Raw genomic sequence first — 19,844 nt, 5'->3', positions numbered from 1 at the left:
CCTAGAAGGAGTTTTTCAGAAGACCGTATAAAAGATGGACGTAGTTACCACAATTTCACCCATTGGTTTTAGGAGCTTCGGTGTTTTAGTTGCTGTCAAGTCAGTTTTTTGGAGCCGGAAATATCTGGACAAGAGGGTGGAGTGCAAAGTTATCCGCTAACGCTAGCTAGTTTAGTTAGCAGCTACATCCACAAACTGTAAAGGTGCCACGGACACACATGTCTGCTGGCTGGGGCTAAGAAACAAAATAAAATATTAAAATTTCCCTCACAAACTTCTTGGATGACCATCTTTACAGTAATTGCTATATATAGGTTTGCATGTATACATACTTCATCTCCTCCTTAAAGGGTTGGACAATCTAAATGAAACTTTGCATGAACATATCACACATTTAACTATTATTGGTTAAATAATACGATTTTACAAAAGATTTATTAGAAATCCCAATTCCCATGATATGCGTTAATCCAGATCATAAAAGGTATAAAAAAAACTTTCGACAGGGACCAAAACTGTTTGGTTTTTTTTGGTTTTTTTGTACCAGCGTCTAAAATATGCTTTTTCATCTTTTTTTATGCTGTGAAGCTTAACATGGGAGTGGGTGGGGATTGACTCTCCTTTGAAGCCAGCCTTTTGTGGCCCCTGCAGTCTGTTAGCGTTTCCTGCAATGGCCTCATTTTATTTTAGCTCCGGAAATTGTTCCTTAATAAACAATAACAACTATTTTCTAACATGACTGTTTTTGACTGCCCCCTGGTGATTAAAAAAGAAGAAGTTTACTCACAGTCACAGTAATTTTAGTAGTTTTTGGTGACTTAAAATTCCAGATTTATGTTTCTTTGTTCTGCTAAAATTACACAACTTGTAAAATACTTTCCCATCTATTTCAGAAGAATATCCCTTTGTACTCCAGCTACAGTGTGTTGCTGGAGCGTTACGCTCACAGAAAAACCCTTGTTTTCATACAGCTGCTACATGTGCAATTAGTACAAAGCTAGTTTGTTTAGGATTTAGAGCAAGAGCTGTTTTATCCTCTTATGTATTTGTGGATGCTCTGAGTGAGCACTGGCTAAACTTGGGAATTACTACAGGGATCTGGGGGTGGTGCTGGGATTCTGTGTCACTACATGGGCATGCACACGCATATACATGTTAAACGTTCACTTGCTTCTACTCCTGCTCTCTTGTCTGTATCATCTGTACAAACTACTTCCTAATGTCAATCTTTTGGAGCAGGCTGATTGATAGATACTCTACTCTGTGTCACGATTCGCTGGTTTGTGACCAAAGTCTTTGTGGCAGATTCTTCACCCAGTCTTGGGCAAAAGAGAAGGTGGAGGAAGAAAAGGAGGGGCCAAGGGAGGGGTTTTGCACGAACAGATGCCGGCACACACAGGATGTTTGTGCGTGTGTGTAAATGAGTGTGTGTGCATGCACATGGTGTGTCACAGGAACCAAAACAGAGGAGAGTCCCGGTCAGCAGACCTGCAGTAGCAAGAGGAAAGTGTTCAAAGTAAGCCAGAAAAGACTCTGTACTACTCAGACGTCAGTCACAGGAATTTAGTCAGAGACACCATTGGTCCTGTCGTCATTTGAGGGGAAGGAGTCCAAGCTCTTGAATCAGCATCAGCATTGCCAGTATCTGTTATCATCACCATTCAAAAGGAGGCCTAACAGTGACAATGAGCAACCCTAGGTCTATCCAGAATGAGATTACGTCTCTAAAAGGTATTTAACATTCAGTTTTTGATTTACAGAAAAAGTGCCTATCGACAGGCTAACATACCAGGCAGCAAAGAATGAGGGTCACATTTGATTGTATCAGTCTATCTATAGGAAGGGAGGGGTGTCATTGTTTGAAAAGCAGTGGAAGCTCAGGCATGTTTAACTAGCCGCTCACAATTGTATTTTAAACTGAGAGATACCATTTTACCGTTATAATAATCTTACCTGTGTTCGGCTGTTTTAATATCTGCCTGTCTGTGCTCCAAAATGTGTGCCATTGTTTCACCGTCTGTTAAACAGATAAATACTGAAGGAGTAAAGCAGGCTGGTATTTTGATAGACACACTTGGACCTCACATTTGCCATGCAAACCCTCTATGCAAACCTGGAATATCCATTTTCTTGGCTTATCTAAAATTAATGGTGAAACTGTGCTTAATGATTACACAGGCTGGGCTTTATTTTTGTACAGTAGCTCCGTGAAAGAGTGATGGAAAATGTAGCACAGCATTCTTTGACTATCACGCAAACCAGGGAATACGAGGAATGTTGTCCACCTTTTCTTTCGCCATGCTTCTTGCAAGAGAGGCAGTTCAAACAAACATGAGTGCTGCCTGGCCTGATGTGGTGGCAAATAGAAACAGTGTATGAATATTTTTGTATGCAGAACAAATGCAAAATGCAGAATTCTAGCAGTTTGCTTTTCTTCTTTAGAGTTTATGTTTTATGTTTTCATTTGTTTCAAGCTGTTAGGGTTGGAAAAAATGGTAGGGGACTGAGGTGTTCAGCATTGATTTTCTGTTGTAAAAGGAGCACCATGCTGACTAAAAAATATATCTAATTATATCTAATGAAAAACAGGAATGGTTCTAGACATCCCTCTCCTGTTCAAGTTTTTTATAGGAAGTGTCTTTAAGCATGATTTTACCAAATTACCAACAGTATGTATGATCAGAGCTTTACACATTCTTCCCAGCTCTCAGCTCTTTCAGCTTCTCCCATAATAAATCCTTTTGTAATTACAGCTGTGCCACTGTCTGACACTTTGGTTCTTTCTTTAGACGGCCTGTGTGAGCTTTCACACAGTCACACTAATAGGAAACTACTGGATCCCGCTGCAATGCAGAAATTGCTTCCACTTATGTGGACAGAGTACCTCAGTGTGTGACGCTCAATCATCAGACTTTTTTATCTGTGGCATTAAGACACTTGGAACAGTAATGTCACACTGCTGCATAGAAAACAGGCCCGTTCATGCACAGTACGCTACCAGGAGAGATCAGTGCAAATGAGAGCTACAATTCCAAGAAGCTGTCATAGGTTCAGGCAGTGTGATTAATGTGATCTCAACGGTAGGCTTTCTCTCTCTGCGCGTCTGAGTCTCTCCATCTCATCTCTAGATTGATTTCGGCCTTAGTTTGCATTTCCTGAAGGAGTCATGCAGCCATAAATTCCCCCGTTTTACTTCATGACACATAGCCACAGACTATGTGTGCTTATGAGGATGAGAGCCGTAGGGCTGTCTCCTGCTCTGATAAATTCTTTTCAAGTCTTGTCTCTTTTGTTTTGGGTTGTATTGTATTTCTTTTGGGGTCAGATCTTGCAAGAATAGGTAATGAGTTGAATTCCATAAAACCAGAACACTGTGCGTGCAGTTGCACTGCTCTGTCTGGCTTTTCAAGCGGATATGCAGTTCTGTATGAATTGGTAGTAGCGTGACTTTACAGGGTTGCCAGCTGTCAAGTATCAGATTGGGTGGGTGGCATGGTTAACCTCAGCAGGTTATGAAACAGCTAAATGTACTGCCGTTGTTACCAGGAAACATATTGCAATGCTGTTTTAGTTGCTAAAAAACACAAGCAAACGCTTATAGAAGTGTAGTGTATAACAAATATATGCCAGCCATAAAAGGAATGTCTACACAGGAAGCGATTCACTTGTTGCCTTGTAGCCATTTGTATTGGACATTCCAGGGTCTGGTTGCCTAGGTTACCCTCTAATGTATTTACCTCGCTTCATATGCCAGCATACTTCAGACATTCATCTAGAAGCTGAAAGTTTAACTCAGGACACCCAGTTCACATTGCCCACAGTCTCTTCTCCCGTTGCGAGAAGTCACTGACTCTCTGTGGTCTCTGCTCGTTTTCTGTGTTGACGCTTGTTTAATGTGTTTTCCTCCTATACACCTCTAAAGACCGTAAAATTTACATACTAACGATTTTAGACATCATGATAATTAAGGTAGACATGCACGCTCACTCTGTAGTAGTCACTGCTACAAATACTGTCTTTGAATTTAGGCATGAAAACTGAAAAAAAAAACCCAGAAATATAAGAAGAAAAATTGACCAGACTTACTGAGAGGGACTGTGGACTCATCAAACTTTATTCGAAATATGCTCACAACCACCCAGCATATGCTTTCCTTGGGGATCTGCCAAACCTGGTAGTTGCCACCGATCCACAGTGAGGCCTTTCCCAACCCACAGACTCTGGCCTAGCATGCTGCTACATTATCAATAAATGTTTGTGTTTTTGTTTGAGGTGCTTGCTCATTTTAATCTGTCTAACCTAACCTATTTAACCTATTTAACCTTTTTTCACAAAGTACTGGCTTTCATCTTTATTTATTTGTATTTATTTGGCATTAAATTTGTGTGGAAGCATGAGTAGGGTTGCCAACTCCCTGAAAAATAAATAAGGGACACCTCGTGGCCAGGGCCGGGCAACCCAGTTGTCTTCACCCTTCCCAGTGTGGTAGCTCTTTTTTTGTGTGTGTGAAATTATTTTTTAACCATTTGACTTGAATTTGATTTAAGCAGATGCATATTCTTTGTGATATGACCATATGGGAAACAAATGATCATTTAGCCATTTATTTTTAGCTCAAAATGACAACATTAACACAGTAAAACAGGTCTCTTTCTTAAACAGAAGCCTGTCATGCTTAACTTTTGAGAATATAAGTAAATCTTTCTTTAAAAGAACTCTGTCCTGCTTAACTTAAAATTATATAAGTTAATAGAAAGCAATACAACAAAAATATTCTTGTAACAGTGCACATATAGTGCATTTAGTACAATTGGCTTCAGTTGAGGTATTATTTCAGCTTTTCTAATGCTAATCAGCTGCTCCTGTTTGTAAACCCGCTTGTTCCCATGATTACGCATCATAACTCATCATCATTATTCATCTATGTATTACTTTTATGTATTATTCATCTATTTGTTGTAATCATCTATCCTTGCAGTTGTTTATTACACAAAATAAATGATATTATCACACTTCTGGCCACATAGCGCTGATATTCACCGCACATGCCCATATCCTTAACCAGAGGGTTTAAAAAAAACAAACCAATGTTTACATACCATATCTGCTTCTGCCGTGGCCTGGTGGACAAAAAATTGGTTAAGGGTTCCCCGAGCTTTCACGCCCCTCATGTTCTTCATGTGCCCACCACTAGAAGCATGCCTATGGAAAAAGTGCGCCGGCACACAGTGCAGTGCGCTTTATAGGTGTTATCGTGCACTTTCCCAGCCAGGTGTTTTCCTTTTCCCAGTCCTCCCTGTACTTTTGCAGCCTTTTTTCTTTTCTTTCTCTGAGGGGAACAAACATTGCTGCTCTAACGCTGGGCTTACACTGTGCGATTTTTGGCCCATTTTGAGCCGATTTTTGAGTCGTGCGACCGATTTGGTGATCGGCCCGATTTTGGCCTTCATCGTGCATCGTGTAGTATACGTGGGGTAACGAGAAGCGATTAACACCTCACGACCAGCTCCCGATCATCAATCGCTCGTGAGGGTGTCACCACAGCCGCTCACACTGCTCATGCACAAACACGTAAACATCGGTGAAAAAGACGGAGCAGCACGGCTGTGCAGCCTGTGATCTGGACACAAGTGATGGAGGCACTTGTAGAACTTTGGAAAGCTCATCCGAGCCTTTTCGATGTGGCATCACAAAATTATCACGACCACAACAACCGTGAAAATAGTTGGATTTACACTGCTGCTCAATCACAGCTGCCTGATCATGTTTTTCATTAGCAATTTAGCAAAGTTGATGGTGGTGTGTCTGTGTGAGTGAAAGACAGAGAGAGCGAGCGACAGATTTTCTGTTATAACCTTCATGTTATGTTGGCACAGTGTGAGCACTCAGGTCGCATCAGAGCATCGGGCGGTATAGTGTGAGACCTGCATCGTGACCTGCAAACTTCTAACCCCTGCGAGTCAATCGTGCAGTTTGAGCAAGAGCTGAATAACGTGACTGAAAAAAATCACAGTGTCTGCCCAGCTTTAGGTGACTGTCATCCGAGACTTGCACCGCAGTGTCGGCGTTTGTTTCCCTGTTGGCCATGCTTGTTGTTGTGGTCATCTGTTGTCTTCCGGTATTTTCTCCGCAAGCGACCTTTCCTCGACCAATGAGATAATCTGAATTGTCATACTCGAATTGTCATAAGTGTGCTGTCAGCTCATTGGTCACAAAGCAGGAGAGGGGCTGGGAATTATGTTTTCAAACAAAGCGTTAATTCCATTAACATTTATAGACTACTTTTGATTCTCACTGTATTACGGGACAAAGTGCGTCCCTTATTAGCTCAATACGGGACGTGTACTTTTGTTTCGAAATACGGGACGATTCCGTATTTTAAGGGACGGTTGGCAACCCTAAGCATGAGAGTAGTGAACCCTGCTAATTAGCATACGCCACAAGACATTGCTAACTCACGTATCATCCTATATGTAGTTATCAAAACTATTTTTGGCCTATATTTACATACATGTTCTTTACACCAACACGAAATATACTCTTTATTTTACAAAAAAGCTCACATAAGCTGTGTGTATTCCATCTAATGCTAGGCTAACAGGGCAGTAGTGTTCATGCTATAAGCTACTGCGATGATACAAACCCCAGTTTCTCCACCATGGCTGTCATATAATAATATATATATAAACTGGGTTCTCCTCTCTTTTCAGTAACACACATATTCATATTTGTCACCTGAAACCTTCTGTTTACCAAAATAGCAACAAATAGCAGCAAATAAAAGAAGACAAACAAGGTGATTGCATATCAGTAATGTAATCAGAGAAGGTAAGTTAGTCGTTATCTGAAAAGTGCTGTTTCAATTAAGAGAACTAAAAATGTTTGATTAAATCTCGACGTTCCCTTTTAAAGTGCAATGACACATATGGTTAGCGATGCCAAAGTGCAAATTAACAACTGTTAAATTGGTATTCATGGCATGTCTGATGGTGACCTCAGTCTATTTTAACCCATCATAATACTTTTAATAAAATCATATCTTAATGCTGCAGTTCACACTGATTGTTTCACCAGCCAATCCGGTCACACATCACATATTTATGAATACAGAAAGCTTTTATGACATTTAGTTGAATACAAATGTTACACAATAATCTCAAGTTGAGCAACAATTTCTTAAATGTCTGCTATGCTCAATCTGTGACAACAAAATACAATAACTGTTTCATTCAAGTATACTTATGCAACATTGGTCTCACTGCTCAAAAAAATCAAAAAGGTGGTCAGCAACCAAGTTTACACTCCAGTCACCTGAGAAAAAGTGAGAATCAGCACAAGGTCCCTGCATCCTGCGACCCCCTGTCCTCCATTGTCTGAAGGAAATACCTTTTGTAATGCAGGAAATGTTCTTAGTATTGCAAATCTGCTTGCATTTCCAACGTGTTTCAAGAAAAAAGAGATTGAAACGGTTTTTATTTCAAGCTTTGTCTACCAGCCGGCTAAAACACCAGAAGAGCCTGCACACAGTCGTTCAGAGATGAAATGTTTACTTTACTTTGTTCTTGTCTGTAGAGACTGACCGAAAATGTTAGGGGTAAGCTTATAGAGGGATTGAACAGATCCCTTCCTTCCCCTTGTTCTATAAGCAGTATGGTCTCTATAGTGTCTGGATGGGCCATGCTCCACACTGTACACACATGAATCGGTTAGAGGAAATTCCATGACCTGCTTGTAGGTATTTTGGGAATTACTTCTCACTCATAACCTTGCATTTATTTCTTTAATTTCCTTTTCTTTTGTCCCTGACCCTTTCTGGACAGATTGCATCCGCATTTCTGAAATGTAGCGTATGCTTACGTACACTGATTTTCCTTCTGTTCCACTCTGCAGTTTCTCTTTTTTGATGAGAAAAAAAACCAGTGGCAAAATATGACATTCAGCACTCTTTGTCATGAGGTAAAATAAACAGAGAAGCAGCGCAAGTGGGTTTCCACATTATAGTGTAATTAATGAGTAGCAAATGTGAGCATTGGGAGGTTCTTCACTTCTTTACCTCAGGCCTCTGAGAGTTAACCTTCTTTGTTCCTCTGGATTTGTCTCCTTTACAAAAAACATTACACAAAGATGTACAACATTTTGTGGGAAATGTAGCTCACAGAGTGACACGACAGAGTGGCAGGTATAAACTGGCTGGTCACTCTGTCACCACTTTGCTGATTGCTGAGAACACTGTTTGCATTCAGGATAGTTTCAGGCCTGTCATGAGTGCGGCGCCACAGCATGGGGTAATGATGAATATATTCCCATTTAACAGCAGAGTGAGAGGTAGTACATCCTCTCAGTATGTTTACCCTGGAGTGTTGCGTTGTAGTGCGTGCATGTCTGATGCATACTCGAGGCTCTGCAGCTGTGTGCTTGTCTGTGTTTTTCTCATGTGGATCATGCCCTTACCGTACTTTTGATAACACTGTAGTGATACTTTCCATCTATTCATCCCTCATCACAGATTCTGGTTTTCGCCTTATGAGATTCACTCTAAGAGATGCTTTTATTATCAGGCAGCTGGGACTGGAGATGACTGGGTGTTACTAGTGAGATTGTTCTCATGGTTAAGATGTTGGATACCAGAGAAATGGGAACACCTCATTGAAGTTAAAAAGGGAAATATCTTGGATCAGCGGTCCCCAACCTTTTTTTACGCCATGGACTGGTTTATGCCCGACAATATTTTCACGGACCGGCCTTTAAGGTGTCGCGGATAAATACAACAAAATAAAACTAGTACCGGTACCGAAAAAAAGAAGATTTATCCATAACACACATGAAAAGACCCAGGAAAACCGAGTTAATGATAAAAACGATAACAAAATAACGCTGAAAACCGATAAAAACCCTGAAAACTATACATTTCATCCCTGAGCCTCAACTCTCGCAGCCCGGTACCAAACGACTCACGGACCGGTACCGGTCCGAGGCCCGGGGGTTGGGGACCGCTGCCTTAGATTACTGAAATATCATGTCTTAATATTTTTCTTCCTGTTATTGGTGTATGAATGGGGTAGTTTAGATTGAAAAGAACACGTTAGAATGTAAAAGTCACATAAAGTAGACCAGCCAGTCCTGGTTTCTCTGAGGTAAAATCACTATTTTATCTTATCTCATATCTCTTCTTTGCTCTAGAAGAACGTGTTCTCCCTGTTTGGTTCACTCTAGTATAGTCCAACTATTTGTTGACTTGATATACATTTTTTTTTTCCTTTGAGATGAAGAAAACATAAAGAGTTCAGTTATAAGTCTGTTATAAAAAGGTCACTATAAAAGTAGATATTGATATTGGCAGCACTGATACATGGGTTAGACTTTATTCTCTATTGATATGTGTTGGCTGTAGATGTGGAAGAGGGTGAGGGTGATTATCTCTATGTGTGTGGCTTGTTCATGATGTGCCTTTTACTATATGATAGCCTCTAGTTGCCCGCACAGCCCTGATACAGGCAAGCAGTTAAGAAAACAGATAGTTCAGTATATGATACTAACGTTCAGCAGTAGTCGATACCTATCTGCGGTGGTCTGATGAAAGGGAACATCTGATAGTAGCTGTTCCACCTGGCAGCTGGAACTTTGCTTTAAAAGATCTGTTGTTATTATCTCCACACCTGATGACATAGCACACCTTCAGAGCCCCTGTAGTTTTCCTGCTTGTGCAGTTTGCACTTTTTGGCAGAACAAGAAAGACCAACAGGATATTATCCAGAGGCGTAACATTTTGGCACATGCGCGTTGGCAGATCAGTGTCGTCTTTGTATTACATCAATCGACCACTATCACAAAGCTGTGGCATAGTGGGCTTTTAAAAATCTGTTAAATGACACCCTTTTTTTTCCTGTAAGTCTATAGCAAGTTTTTCATTATCTGAGTTTCGTTTGTCTCTATCAGTATAGCTAGTGTTTGAACAACACAGGTTCTAGATACTGTTTTAAAATCTGATGTTTGGCGTTCTTGTCTTGTTTTATTAACAGTTGTTATCATAATTGCTGTTGTATTGGATCCAAGTCTCATTTTCTGGGACCATGATGATAGAACTGAAGACCGAGCACAAAGACAGGAAATGAAAATTACAAACGGTTTTCTTCAAGTTTCAGGAAATCGTAGCCACTTTAAAGCGTACTGTTGATATAATGTTTAAACAATTCTTTTTTTCTTGCTTTTATTCTGCTGTGTGGAAATTGATATATTTGCTTGTTCAGTATTACAGTAGCTTAGATGAAATCATTGTAACCCATCTTAGCTGCAATTCTTAAGTCAGGAATGATGTTTCTTTGGCCACAACCATTTGGTCTTTGATCAGAGACAGCTAGCTGCCAAAAAAGGCAGCAAACTGTCTGATAAGTGCTTCGTGTCAGAGGAATGGAATGAGACATCTCTGAAAAGAAGAGATTAAAAACCGTGTAGGATTTCCAGAAATTTGGCAAACAAATGATTCTCATGGACTCAGAACTTAATGATCAGCAACAAGGCCCTTGAACTTGAAGTAAGGACAAGTCTTTACACAGCTCGAGTGTTTTCTCCCATCCACATCCATTCAGTCACCTGTGTTTCATTTCCCTTCAACTGACGATGGCACAGAGAATGACGGCTGAACAACAGCTTCTTAAACTGTATGTATAGTGCAGAAAGGAAATGACTCATCTAGTTACTTGCCAATCTGTGTTTTGTTTGCTTTAATTTCTATGTCAACAAAAGATGTCTGATCAAGAAATGACTCACAGTATCATAGGCCACAGTTCTGACCACAAGCAAATGACTCATCTTTTGGGACCGCATGCTAACTGGCTGCACGATGTCCTCGTGAATTCTCCTAAAATGATAACAAACCTCCTGCAATATTATCAGTCATGGTAACTGATAAACGAAACTTTTTAGCTTCCTGGTGTTAAATATTCTTTCAGACCTCATATTTTGCCTTACACAATAACAAAAATGTCAGCTTATTGGTGACTTAAGACAGACAGAAAATAATGAATACCTAAACCTTACTGTCCCATCCAGTGAAACAGAACTGCTAAACTACAGTTAACTTTAATTATCCTTTAGTTTTGCTCCAATCACAAACTTCAAACACAGTCTGTTCACAATATATAATACTAACAGGGGGTTTTCTCTTTATCTGTGACACCATGCTTTTGCCATGCTGTAAATCAGGAGTGGCTGCTTGCCTCAAATGTTGTGGCTACACATAAATGTCACAATGAAGCTGGTCAGTAAATTCCACTCAAATACAGTTTGCTCCATCGACCGCTGTTGATCTCTTTCGACATCTCCGCACCCCCGAACATTAAGAACAAGCCAAAACAATGCAGATACAAAGACAGACTGATTTATTATCACCCCCTTCTCCCCATTGTGATGGGCGAATTCAGCAGCCAAGGCCTAAATTTGTTTACAATCTTTCAGTCTGCTTCGCACAGGAGGGTAATTTGATGAGAACCTAACTGTGTAGGCGATGATTTCTGTGTGGTCCGAACCATGTGGTCTGTTTTAGAAGATATGACAGGACATTTTTTTTAAATCTGTTTACTTGTAACCGTTCCATCCTTTTCTCCCATTTTTCCTTTTTTAAAATACCATACGGGAGTTATCAAATTCCTGAACTGTTTTCTGTGCGGCATCTTCCAGCTGTCGACCCAGCCCTGAATTCAGAAACACAAGCAGTATTTGTTATGGGTGTGCTTTATGCTGTTTGCAAAGCCTCCACGCTCCTATTGTCGCTTCTGTCATCTGGGACATCTGCACTGTTTGAAGCAGGCGCTCTGTGGAATCATTTCACACTCATGTCCACAATGTTTTACAGCAATTTGCACACAATTCAAGACATTCCTGTCGTATAGTTAACCCTGCTCCCCTGTAAGGAAATGCATCATGGGTAGTTTCCCTTCTCTGTTGTTGAGCTATTTTTAGTTATGGCTTTCTAGCGCTATGGGGAAAGACCTTATAGTATACTTAATGAGAGCAACAGCTGTGAAATGACTTAGTGTCTCCCTCATGGTAAACAAACAGAAGCCAGGGGACAGAACCAGCCCTCTCTGCTCTATTTACTTTCTTATCTGAATTAGGCTTAAATATTTCCTTTTTGACAAAGGTTATATTTAGGGATGGATTACACGACCCTGAATCCTCCCTTTAGCTATGCTGCAATATACCTAGGCTGTTAAGGGCTTTCCATGATGATTCACCTCTTTTCTTAGTGTATTTATAGCACCACTCTACATTTAACCATTAGTATTAATCTCTCTTCTAATATCATAAAAGTACTGTTCATTATCTTCATACTGAAAATAACAGTAATTTAAAAAAAAAAAATCCAACAACTTGCAGCCAAAGTTCCTTGTTTTCTCTCCTTTTCTCCTCCCACGCCTTCCGGATACTTTTAGCTTGGGTTAATGTGTGTGAGTGTGTGCTGTAATTCAGGAAAAAGTGTTAATGATTAACCCTATGGCTTCCAATGCCTGCTTCACACGCAAGCTTTAAATGCAGCTATGGCTAGCATTGACACTGCACTGCAGGATCGAATTCATCATGCATGTTGGCTAACGCCGTCACTTGCGTGGTTACATTTTAGAAGACCCAGTTAAATGGCCCACTTGCATACATATGCTATATATAAATTTGACTCCCTTTCGCCTCGTGGACATCAAACACTCGCCACCTTTATCTTCACAGTGTTTTACACAGTGCACATGCAATATAGTCATTTCTCTTTGATTTCCCTGTTGTGTGTTCAGTGTCTTTTCGATTAGAAAAACCTGCTGCTGTTGAAGTCCAGCATTTTTGTGTCTCCAAATCAGCAGATTAATAGTCTTTTCACACCCTATCCCAATGCGGGCTTTTCATCCCACTCAAAGCTGCATGAAATGATTATATTTAAACCTTATGCATACTCTAATGTGAGATTAATTATTGAGTTAAACATTTATTTTGTCAGTCCAGCGGGAACGTGGAGCAGTGCTGCCTGATTTAATTGAATTTAACTTGTGTTCTATTGTTTTCTTTCATCTTTATGCCCTTGTTTGCTTTTGTTGCTGCCCTGAAATTTTAGCTCTTTGTCAAACACTTCAGCTCCATACACACTCACGTATGAGTATGCACACACATACACACATACACAGAGGTATTATTATGGAGGGCGGCTCTGACCTGTGAGGAGGAGGAGGAGACTGGCGGGGGGGACTTCTGTTGATCTACGCAGCGTGACGTGTTTGACAGAGAACATAGGCTGCAAGAGAAAGTCAAAAATCTGGAGTGAAAGCGGAACGGAGAGAAGAAGATAGCTGTAGGGAAAAGCCGCCGTTAGTAAGCCGTGAGGTTCCAAAGTTCTTCTTGAACGCGTCTGAATCATGGAGTCCTTCTACTCGAGTAAAGGTACGCAAACGCAGTGAACAAACATGCAGCTGAAAGGAGAGAAAGGAGACAGGCAACAAAGCTAAGAGGTAACGTGATACAGGTGCAGGGCTGGCAAAAAGAGGATTTCAGTGGGTGGGACTGCACATGGGCAAAACTACAACAGTAGAAAATGTGTAACAGGTGTCTGTCTGCAAACATGTGAGAATGTATGGATCAAAGAGTGCAAAAACAAAAATATATAGTAATCAAGACTGTTAATCAATCTTCCATCTCCATATTTGCCAGTATTGGCTGTGTTGTGGGACTTTCATGTGCAAAAAGCTAAGGTGCGACAAGAATTACTCATAGAACAGACAAGGCAACAAGTATGCCACTGATTCAGTCAGAAATGCTTTTGAAAGCCTGAATTGGAGCAGTTAGGGTGGTGGTGGGTTGCAAAGTGGTCTGAAAAGGCTGCAGAAACTCTGTGCAAGCTGAGTTGTAATAGCATAGCCCATATGAGGTGTGCCAATAGGATGAACAGGTTGGGATCAGCTGAGCACACCTGGTTGAATGAGGTGTTGAGATCAACTGATCTGACACGATTGCTAACGGAGCTTGGCTCCTTGGCCTGCCAGAACCAATGCTATCCTCAATTCATTTTCAATGGTTTATAGCATGCTGTTTCTTACATGGGTGCATTGTAGCCAGTGCAGTTACCTGCTGAAATGCTAGAGCTGAATTTAGTGAGTTACTCATGTCACTGGACTTTACCTGTTGTACAGTAAGTGATGCACTAACACTTGCTAACCTCTGATCTTGTAACAGAGTGCTGAAGATGTATTAAGCTTTTAGAGTGTAATAAATGGATGCTGACTGTGGCCGTGTGCTCCTGCGGAGATTTACTGCCTTGTCCTTGCTAGCAGCTCCCTAATATGCTACTTTACGTCCCTGTTTCAGCAGCCCGAGCAGTATTTTACCCTCCGTGTGTGCAGTGTGCTGAGTGCGATGCTGCCGTGCTGCTGACTCTCAGTCGAGAACCCACAAAGGAGGGATTTTTCTTGCACTCAAAGGCCTTTTTACTGTCATAGTCTCAGGGATTACAGGCTAAAAACGTTCCCACTGAGCCTCCATCAGGCTACAGCATGATTCAAAGACCTCCCACAGAGTGTGAAGAAGTGGTGCACTATGTTGGTGCTTCTGAGTGTTTGGCAGAAGAAGGTTTGCCTGTGTGGCGGTGAGCAGTTTTGCACTGGAGATTTGTAAAAGCCCAGGGCAGGTTTCTTAGGTTGTTTTCACTGATGGAAATGTGTGTTGGTGTGTTGTTTTTGGGCAGGGGTTGGTAGTAGCCACTATCAGCTGGTGTGCAATGGAGTATTATTAAATAGGCTTAAAGTTTCAGTCAGTGTCTTTGTGGGTTGTTTTAGTAACATAGTTAGATTTATTTAGTCAGTGAAAGCTTCTTGTGGAATTTCCCTAAAGTTGGATGATGTCATCGATGCTTCTGTCGTTGATCAGATCATTAGGCTTTCTTTAACCTGAAGTAATGAGGAAGACCTTGTGACAAACTGTCCAGCTGCAGTATGCAACACATGCAATCTTTTTCTGGAAACCAGTTTCTCGCTGTATTTGTTAGCAGATGAAGCTTGCTTAGTAACAAACACATGATTTTAGACTCTCTGTCTCTTTGAAAAGAGTTATTTTGGCCTTTATGATACAGTAGTATCTGGATAAGGGTAAAACCGAGCCTAGGGCGGTGATGTAGAAAGCTCCGCCCTGCTACGTTGGTCCTGCACTCGTCGAGCCGACCTGCAGGGGTGTTCAGTTTTTATTAGCGCATAATAGCAGTCTAGTCAGACAGCTTATGCTTAAAATGATGTATTACAGCAATAAAATATAGTTAGAACTTGGAGTCTAGGCACCAAACTCATCACTCACTTCAAATACGTCACTTGTAGAAAATGGGGAGTGATGAGTAAATATCTCCCTGGAGCTTACAGATGGAGCATGGGAGGCTTGGAAACATAGGCCTGCAGTCCTGGGTTGCACTGACATGTCTTAGGCAGAGATGGGAAAGTTTGCAGCTCAAATAGGCGGTGTGTTTGACACATGATGTTAGGCATGATTACCATTTGAACCAGCTTGTAGCCTTCACTGTATTTACAGTAACACTTATGATACACTCAGTGACGTAGCATGAAAGAATGAGAATCTCTAAACTTTGACCTACTGCCCTTACTTTACCTGTTGAAGTGTCCTTGAGAACATAAAGTAAGGTCTGGGATGATAATAAATTATCTGCTTTAATCTGTTAATTTGTTTGTACAATAAAAGGGTGCAGGGTTCACCAGGCAGCAGCTAATGCAATATTTTGGAAAACACAGTGAATTAAAGCCACAAGTCTGGACTTCAGCCACATCTTGAGTGTTTAAATTACAATTTACTGTGGTGGTATCATCCTCCAGCTCTTCTAAGTGGACAGCGAGGCATTCCCAAGCCATCTGAGAGACATAATTTCACTAGGCTGTCCTGGGTCTGTACCCCAGGCTTCTTCCAAGCAGGACATTCCTAAAAGCCTCACCAAGGAGGCACCAAAGAGACCTACAATATTTTTCCTGAAATATTTCTGTGCAGTTTCTTGTCAGCAGACTGTCCATGCAGGAAATGTGACCAGAGGTTGCTCCAGAGGAAAGTCTGCCTGCTCTTGCAGGATGCTTCCTCTCATATCCTGTTGTTCTGTTGTCTTTGAATTTAGTTTCCTTCACTTTTGGTTTTGTGACTTCCTGTAAATGGATTTCCTGCTATAAAAAATCATCGAAAAACTTGTATCATGCACATCAACAAAATAGTGGTTCGCTCACACCATCGGTGTTACAGCAAACCTTTGTGTTTTTAACAGATAAATGATCAACTTAGTAATATTTCTGTTAGAATCTTTGATGGGTGCAGTTTACTGTTTTCTAATTTATGGATTAAGAAATTAAAAGAGACGATAATTCTGAAGTTTTTTTATTAACTGGAAAATGTCTATTTTCACAAAAAAGTATATCAAATGACAAAACCTTTTTTAATTTTCATCTCCTCTTGATTGCATGTCTCAGTAACGTCTTGTTTCTTGGAATGTAGTTCCTGAAGATAAAGCCATAAACCAAGTACAAAACGTGAATCCATAAAATCTTAAAATTTGCCATTAAAACTTTACTGCCCTCACCATTAACACAGTCATTTTTCACATCATGTCAAGCATTTACTGCAAATATTCGCCATAAACAGTTACGTTCAGCTGCTAGAAGCCATACCATAAGTTAGACAGGTCCAATTTTAGAGCAGGTTAGTTCTCGGTTCATCTGTGTCAAAGGGTGACGATTTAACGACCTTGTGGTTCCCCATGAGAAACACTAGCAGGGTGGCAAGTTGGTAGTCGGTACTTGTGCGTTACTTTTATAGACTGGAAACTGTAGTGGTGCTGCTGAGGAGAATGTCCTACTCAGTAGCAGGGCGATGTGGGTGGTAAAGATTGGGTGGGGGCAGAGTGGCGTGACATCAGAATAAAGGACAACTGTGGAGCTCGAGCCTTTGATCTGTCCTGTCCCTAAAGGCTGGAATACTTTCAAGCCAAGAGCGTTGGCCTGTATTTACTGTGAAATTTTAAACTTCACTTTATAACTTTGATGAATACAAAGGCAGAAAAGTTCTCTGAATATTTATTTAAGTGTAGAAAATACTAAAAAATAAAAGTTCAGTATAAAAGGTAGAAAAATAATAATAATTTGCATGGTATTATTACTCTTATTATTGCAAAAACATGCGGAGATGGTTTGACTGTAATGCAGTCTGTATCGTGTTTCATACGTTGAATGGTGTACAGGTGCTTTGGATGTGCAGATTACAATCATTATAGGAACCCTAAAACCAGTTTGGATGAGTCCTAATAACATGTGCCTTTGTCCTCTCTCTCTCCAGTAGATGGTGCTATTGCCCAGTAAACTTGAATTAGCCGCTCATTCCCAGTGAATGCTTTTTTATGAATTCTCTGAATCGGAATGGATGGGCTCAAGATGTTCCCTTTCTTTTGTGCAAAAAAGAAAGAAGGAACTCGCTTGCATAACAGTTGAAGCATGAGGATATAATTCAGCTCTTTGTCAGGCCGACTCTTGAAACAGAATGTTCCTGCATGTGGGACCGGTTAGTTTGAAGTCTTTGCAAGTGTCAGAGCGCACATTTACTTTTGGCATGCGCTGCTAATGCAGTCCACATGACAAACCAGTTCTTCTTCATCGTCTTTTTAACTGTCCTGTTTAAAGTTTGCCTTGTGCGTTTATTAGGGAGTTCAAATAAACTCGACTTTTCTATCCTATAGCATGTGCATTACACAATTAACATTGCTTTTTGTTTCTCTTTGTTTTTCAGGTGAGTCCCATCTTCTCTTCTGTCTTCTGTCGTGCTGACTGATGATGGTCCAGAACACCTGGAGCTATGAACCAATAAGTACTCTGATTGCATCAATCCAGTTGTAGTGTTAGAGTGGAATAAAACACAGGAAATGCGTGCAGCTTGATATTGTAAGAACTATTTTCTGCTGACACATGAATAAAAGCTTCATGTTTTGTTGACTTAGTACAGAGTTGGAGCGCAGCTGGATACACACTTGTGCTTATATTACTAGTTTAGTGGTGTAATAAACTTTTACTCTTATTTTATGACAGATAATATTTTATCTTGAATCTTGAATCATCACTCTATGAATCACAAGGGTGGGGTCATTTCCTCTAAAGTATATTTGCAATGTTTAGCACAAGGTATGAGAAATACATGCAGGGGTTGTAACACCTGGGTGTGACCTGTTCACGAGAAGGCCACCTCATCACATTGCTTCATTCTTTTTAGCTCAAAGTGTTCCATGGAAAGGATGAGCTGTATGTGAGGTGTATTGAAAGCCCACCGCCTGTTTCACACGATCTTTTAAGGAAATTTTGGAACTGCCGTGCCGCAGAGTGCTTGATAAAATCTCAACCTTCTGATCTTGATGAAGTGAATGTGTAGATGTGCGATTGGAGGCATGGGTGGGGGCAAACAATGCTTGTTCAGTTACTCCCGACGTTACTCACAAAGCAAAAATGCCAAAAATGTGTCTGTGCTTGTGTGTGTGCTCAGCGAGTGTTGAGACAATAGCAAACTTGTGCTTCCACACTTCTTTCTGGTGATGTTTGGTAAGGGATCTCATTGTATTAGTAGAGATATGGCCCTCCTGTAACTTTTCAGTGGCCTCCAGTGCACGGCGGTTCACATTTCTTTACCCGAGGGGGAGTTATTACTGTTGCCACACCTCGCATAAAGGTCCTAAGATCCTGACAAAGCCGGTTGCATGATTGTTAAAGGTGATCCAACTGGTTTGTATTTCTCTCTTTCTCCAGTTCAGTTCATTTGATAGTCTAGTACGTCTAATTACCCTGCAGCACCTTTAGTTCAGCAAAGCAACGTTTACAAAAGGCTTCACCTTCACTACAAGATCACACTTTAAGTGCAGCGCATTGCTATTTGTGTTCAACTTGCACAAGTGGTCCCACATGTTTCTAAAAGTGCATTGATTGATTGATTAAACCACAGCAAACCTTTTAAAAGCTCATAGTGCGGTTCTGTTGCAAAGCCTGCATCGCGAGATTGGCTGCATAAATGTTAAGCAGCTCTTACAGTTGTCAGGGGAGTAACCTGATAGGCTGTTGGCTGTAGTTACTCTGCTGTTTGATTTCAATGTGGGACATACACCCTCAAGGACAAACTATCAGGATACTTTGTTTTGTTTTTTTAATGGTTACCTGTAATTGCTTCTTTGTAATCGTTTCTAAATCACAGTTCTTTCACGCAGAAATGCACCAATGCTGGTTAACGAGTGCACAGCTAGAATAGCGCCTACTCATCTGGGTTTTATTATAATTTGGGGACGGGAAGCTTGCCTATTGTTTGGACTCCTGTTCTGTCTTTAAAGGCAGGAGGTTTAGTTTTAGATGTCACAATGGAAAACAGGATGCAGAACCACTCCAACCACTCCAAGCCTGCAGATGGAAAACAAGCAAGCAAAAAAAAAGAAAAAGCCATCTCCTGCAGGAGTGAAGACATGTGAATTTTGGGGTGGAGTGACTTGGCTCATGAAAAGCACGTATAGAGGAATTCTGGCTGATTACTAAAATTGGTATCAGCACTGGTAACCAATCAAATATGACCCTAGATTTTCACTAGCAGTGCATCTGTAGTTTCCAGCCTATTGTACTTTGAACTTGTGTGTCAGCTGATATTTTATTAATCCTGCAGCTGTGCAGCGCTGGGTGTGGTGTATTATTTCTCCTGTGGTTTTGTGCCTAGCCATTCTTATTGGGAATGCTGTGTGAAACAAAACAAGAACCATGGGCATAAGAGAACAATATAAAGTCATTAATTCGCATGTATTACCACACCCATAAAGTGAG

The 19,844-nt window shown here is 40.7% G+C and overlaps 1 protein-coding gene across 7 annotated transcripts in view; it reads left to right on the top strand.

Moving 5' to 3' along the window:
- The window catches only part of plecb (plectin b), a 130,907-nt gene that overhangs the window by 40,961 nt on the left and 70,102 nt on the right, over positions 1 to 19,844 (top strand). For 2 of the 7 annotated variants that reach the window (XM_082552124.1, XM_082552123.1), the window contains exon 1: positions 1,629 to 1,731. The exons of 4 other annotated variants lie outside the window; for them this stretch is intronic. In XM_082552124.1, the coding sequence (XP_082408250.1) occupies positions 1,686 to 1,731 (46 nt within the window). In that variant the 5' untranslated portion in view covers positions 1,629 to 1,685. Of the gene's footprint in view, positions 1 to 1,628; positions 1,732 to 13,268; positions 13,420 to 19,844 lie in introns of those variants that run through there. One more of the 7 variants, XM_082552125.1, reaches the window with a different exon arrangement.

This window comes from Aulonocara stuartgranti (genome assembly GCF_965226115.1).
Source record: "Aulonocara stuartgranti genome assembly, chromosome: 11".
Taxonomy (NCBI): Eukaryota; Metazoa; Chordata; class Actinopteri; order Cichliformes; family Cichlidae; genus Aulonocara; species Aulonocara stuartgranti.
This window is presented reverse-complemented; position numbering and strand designations above follow the sequence as displayed.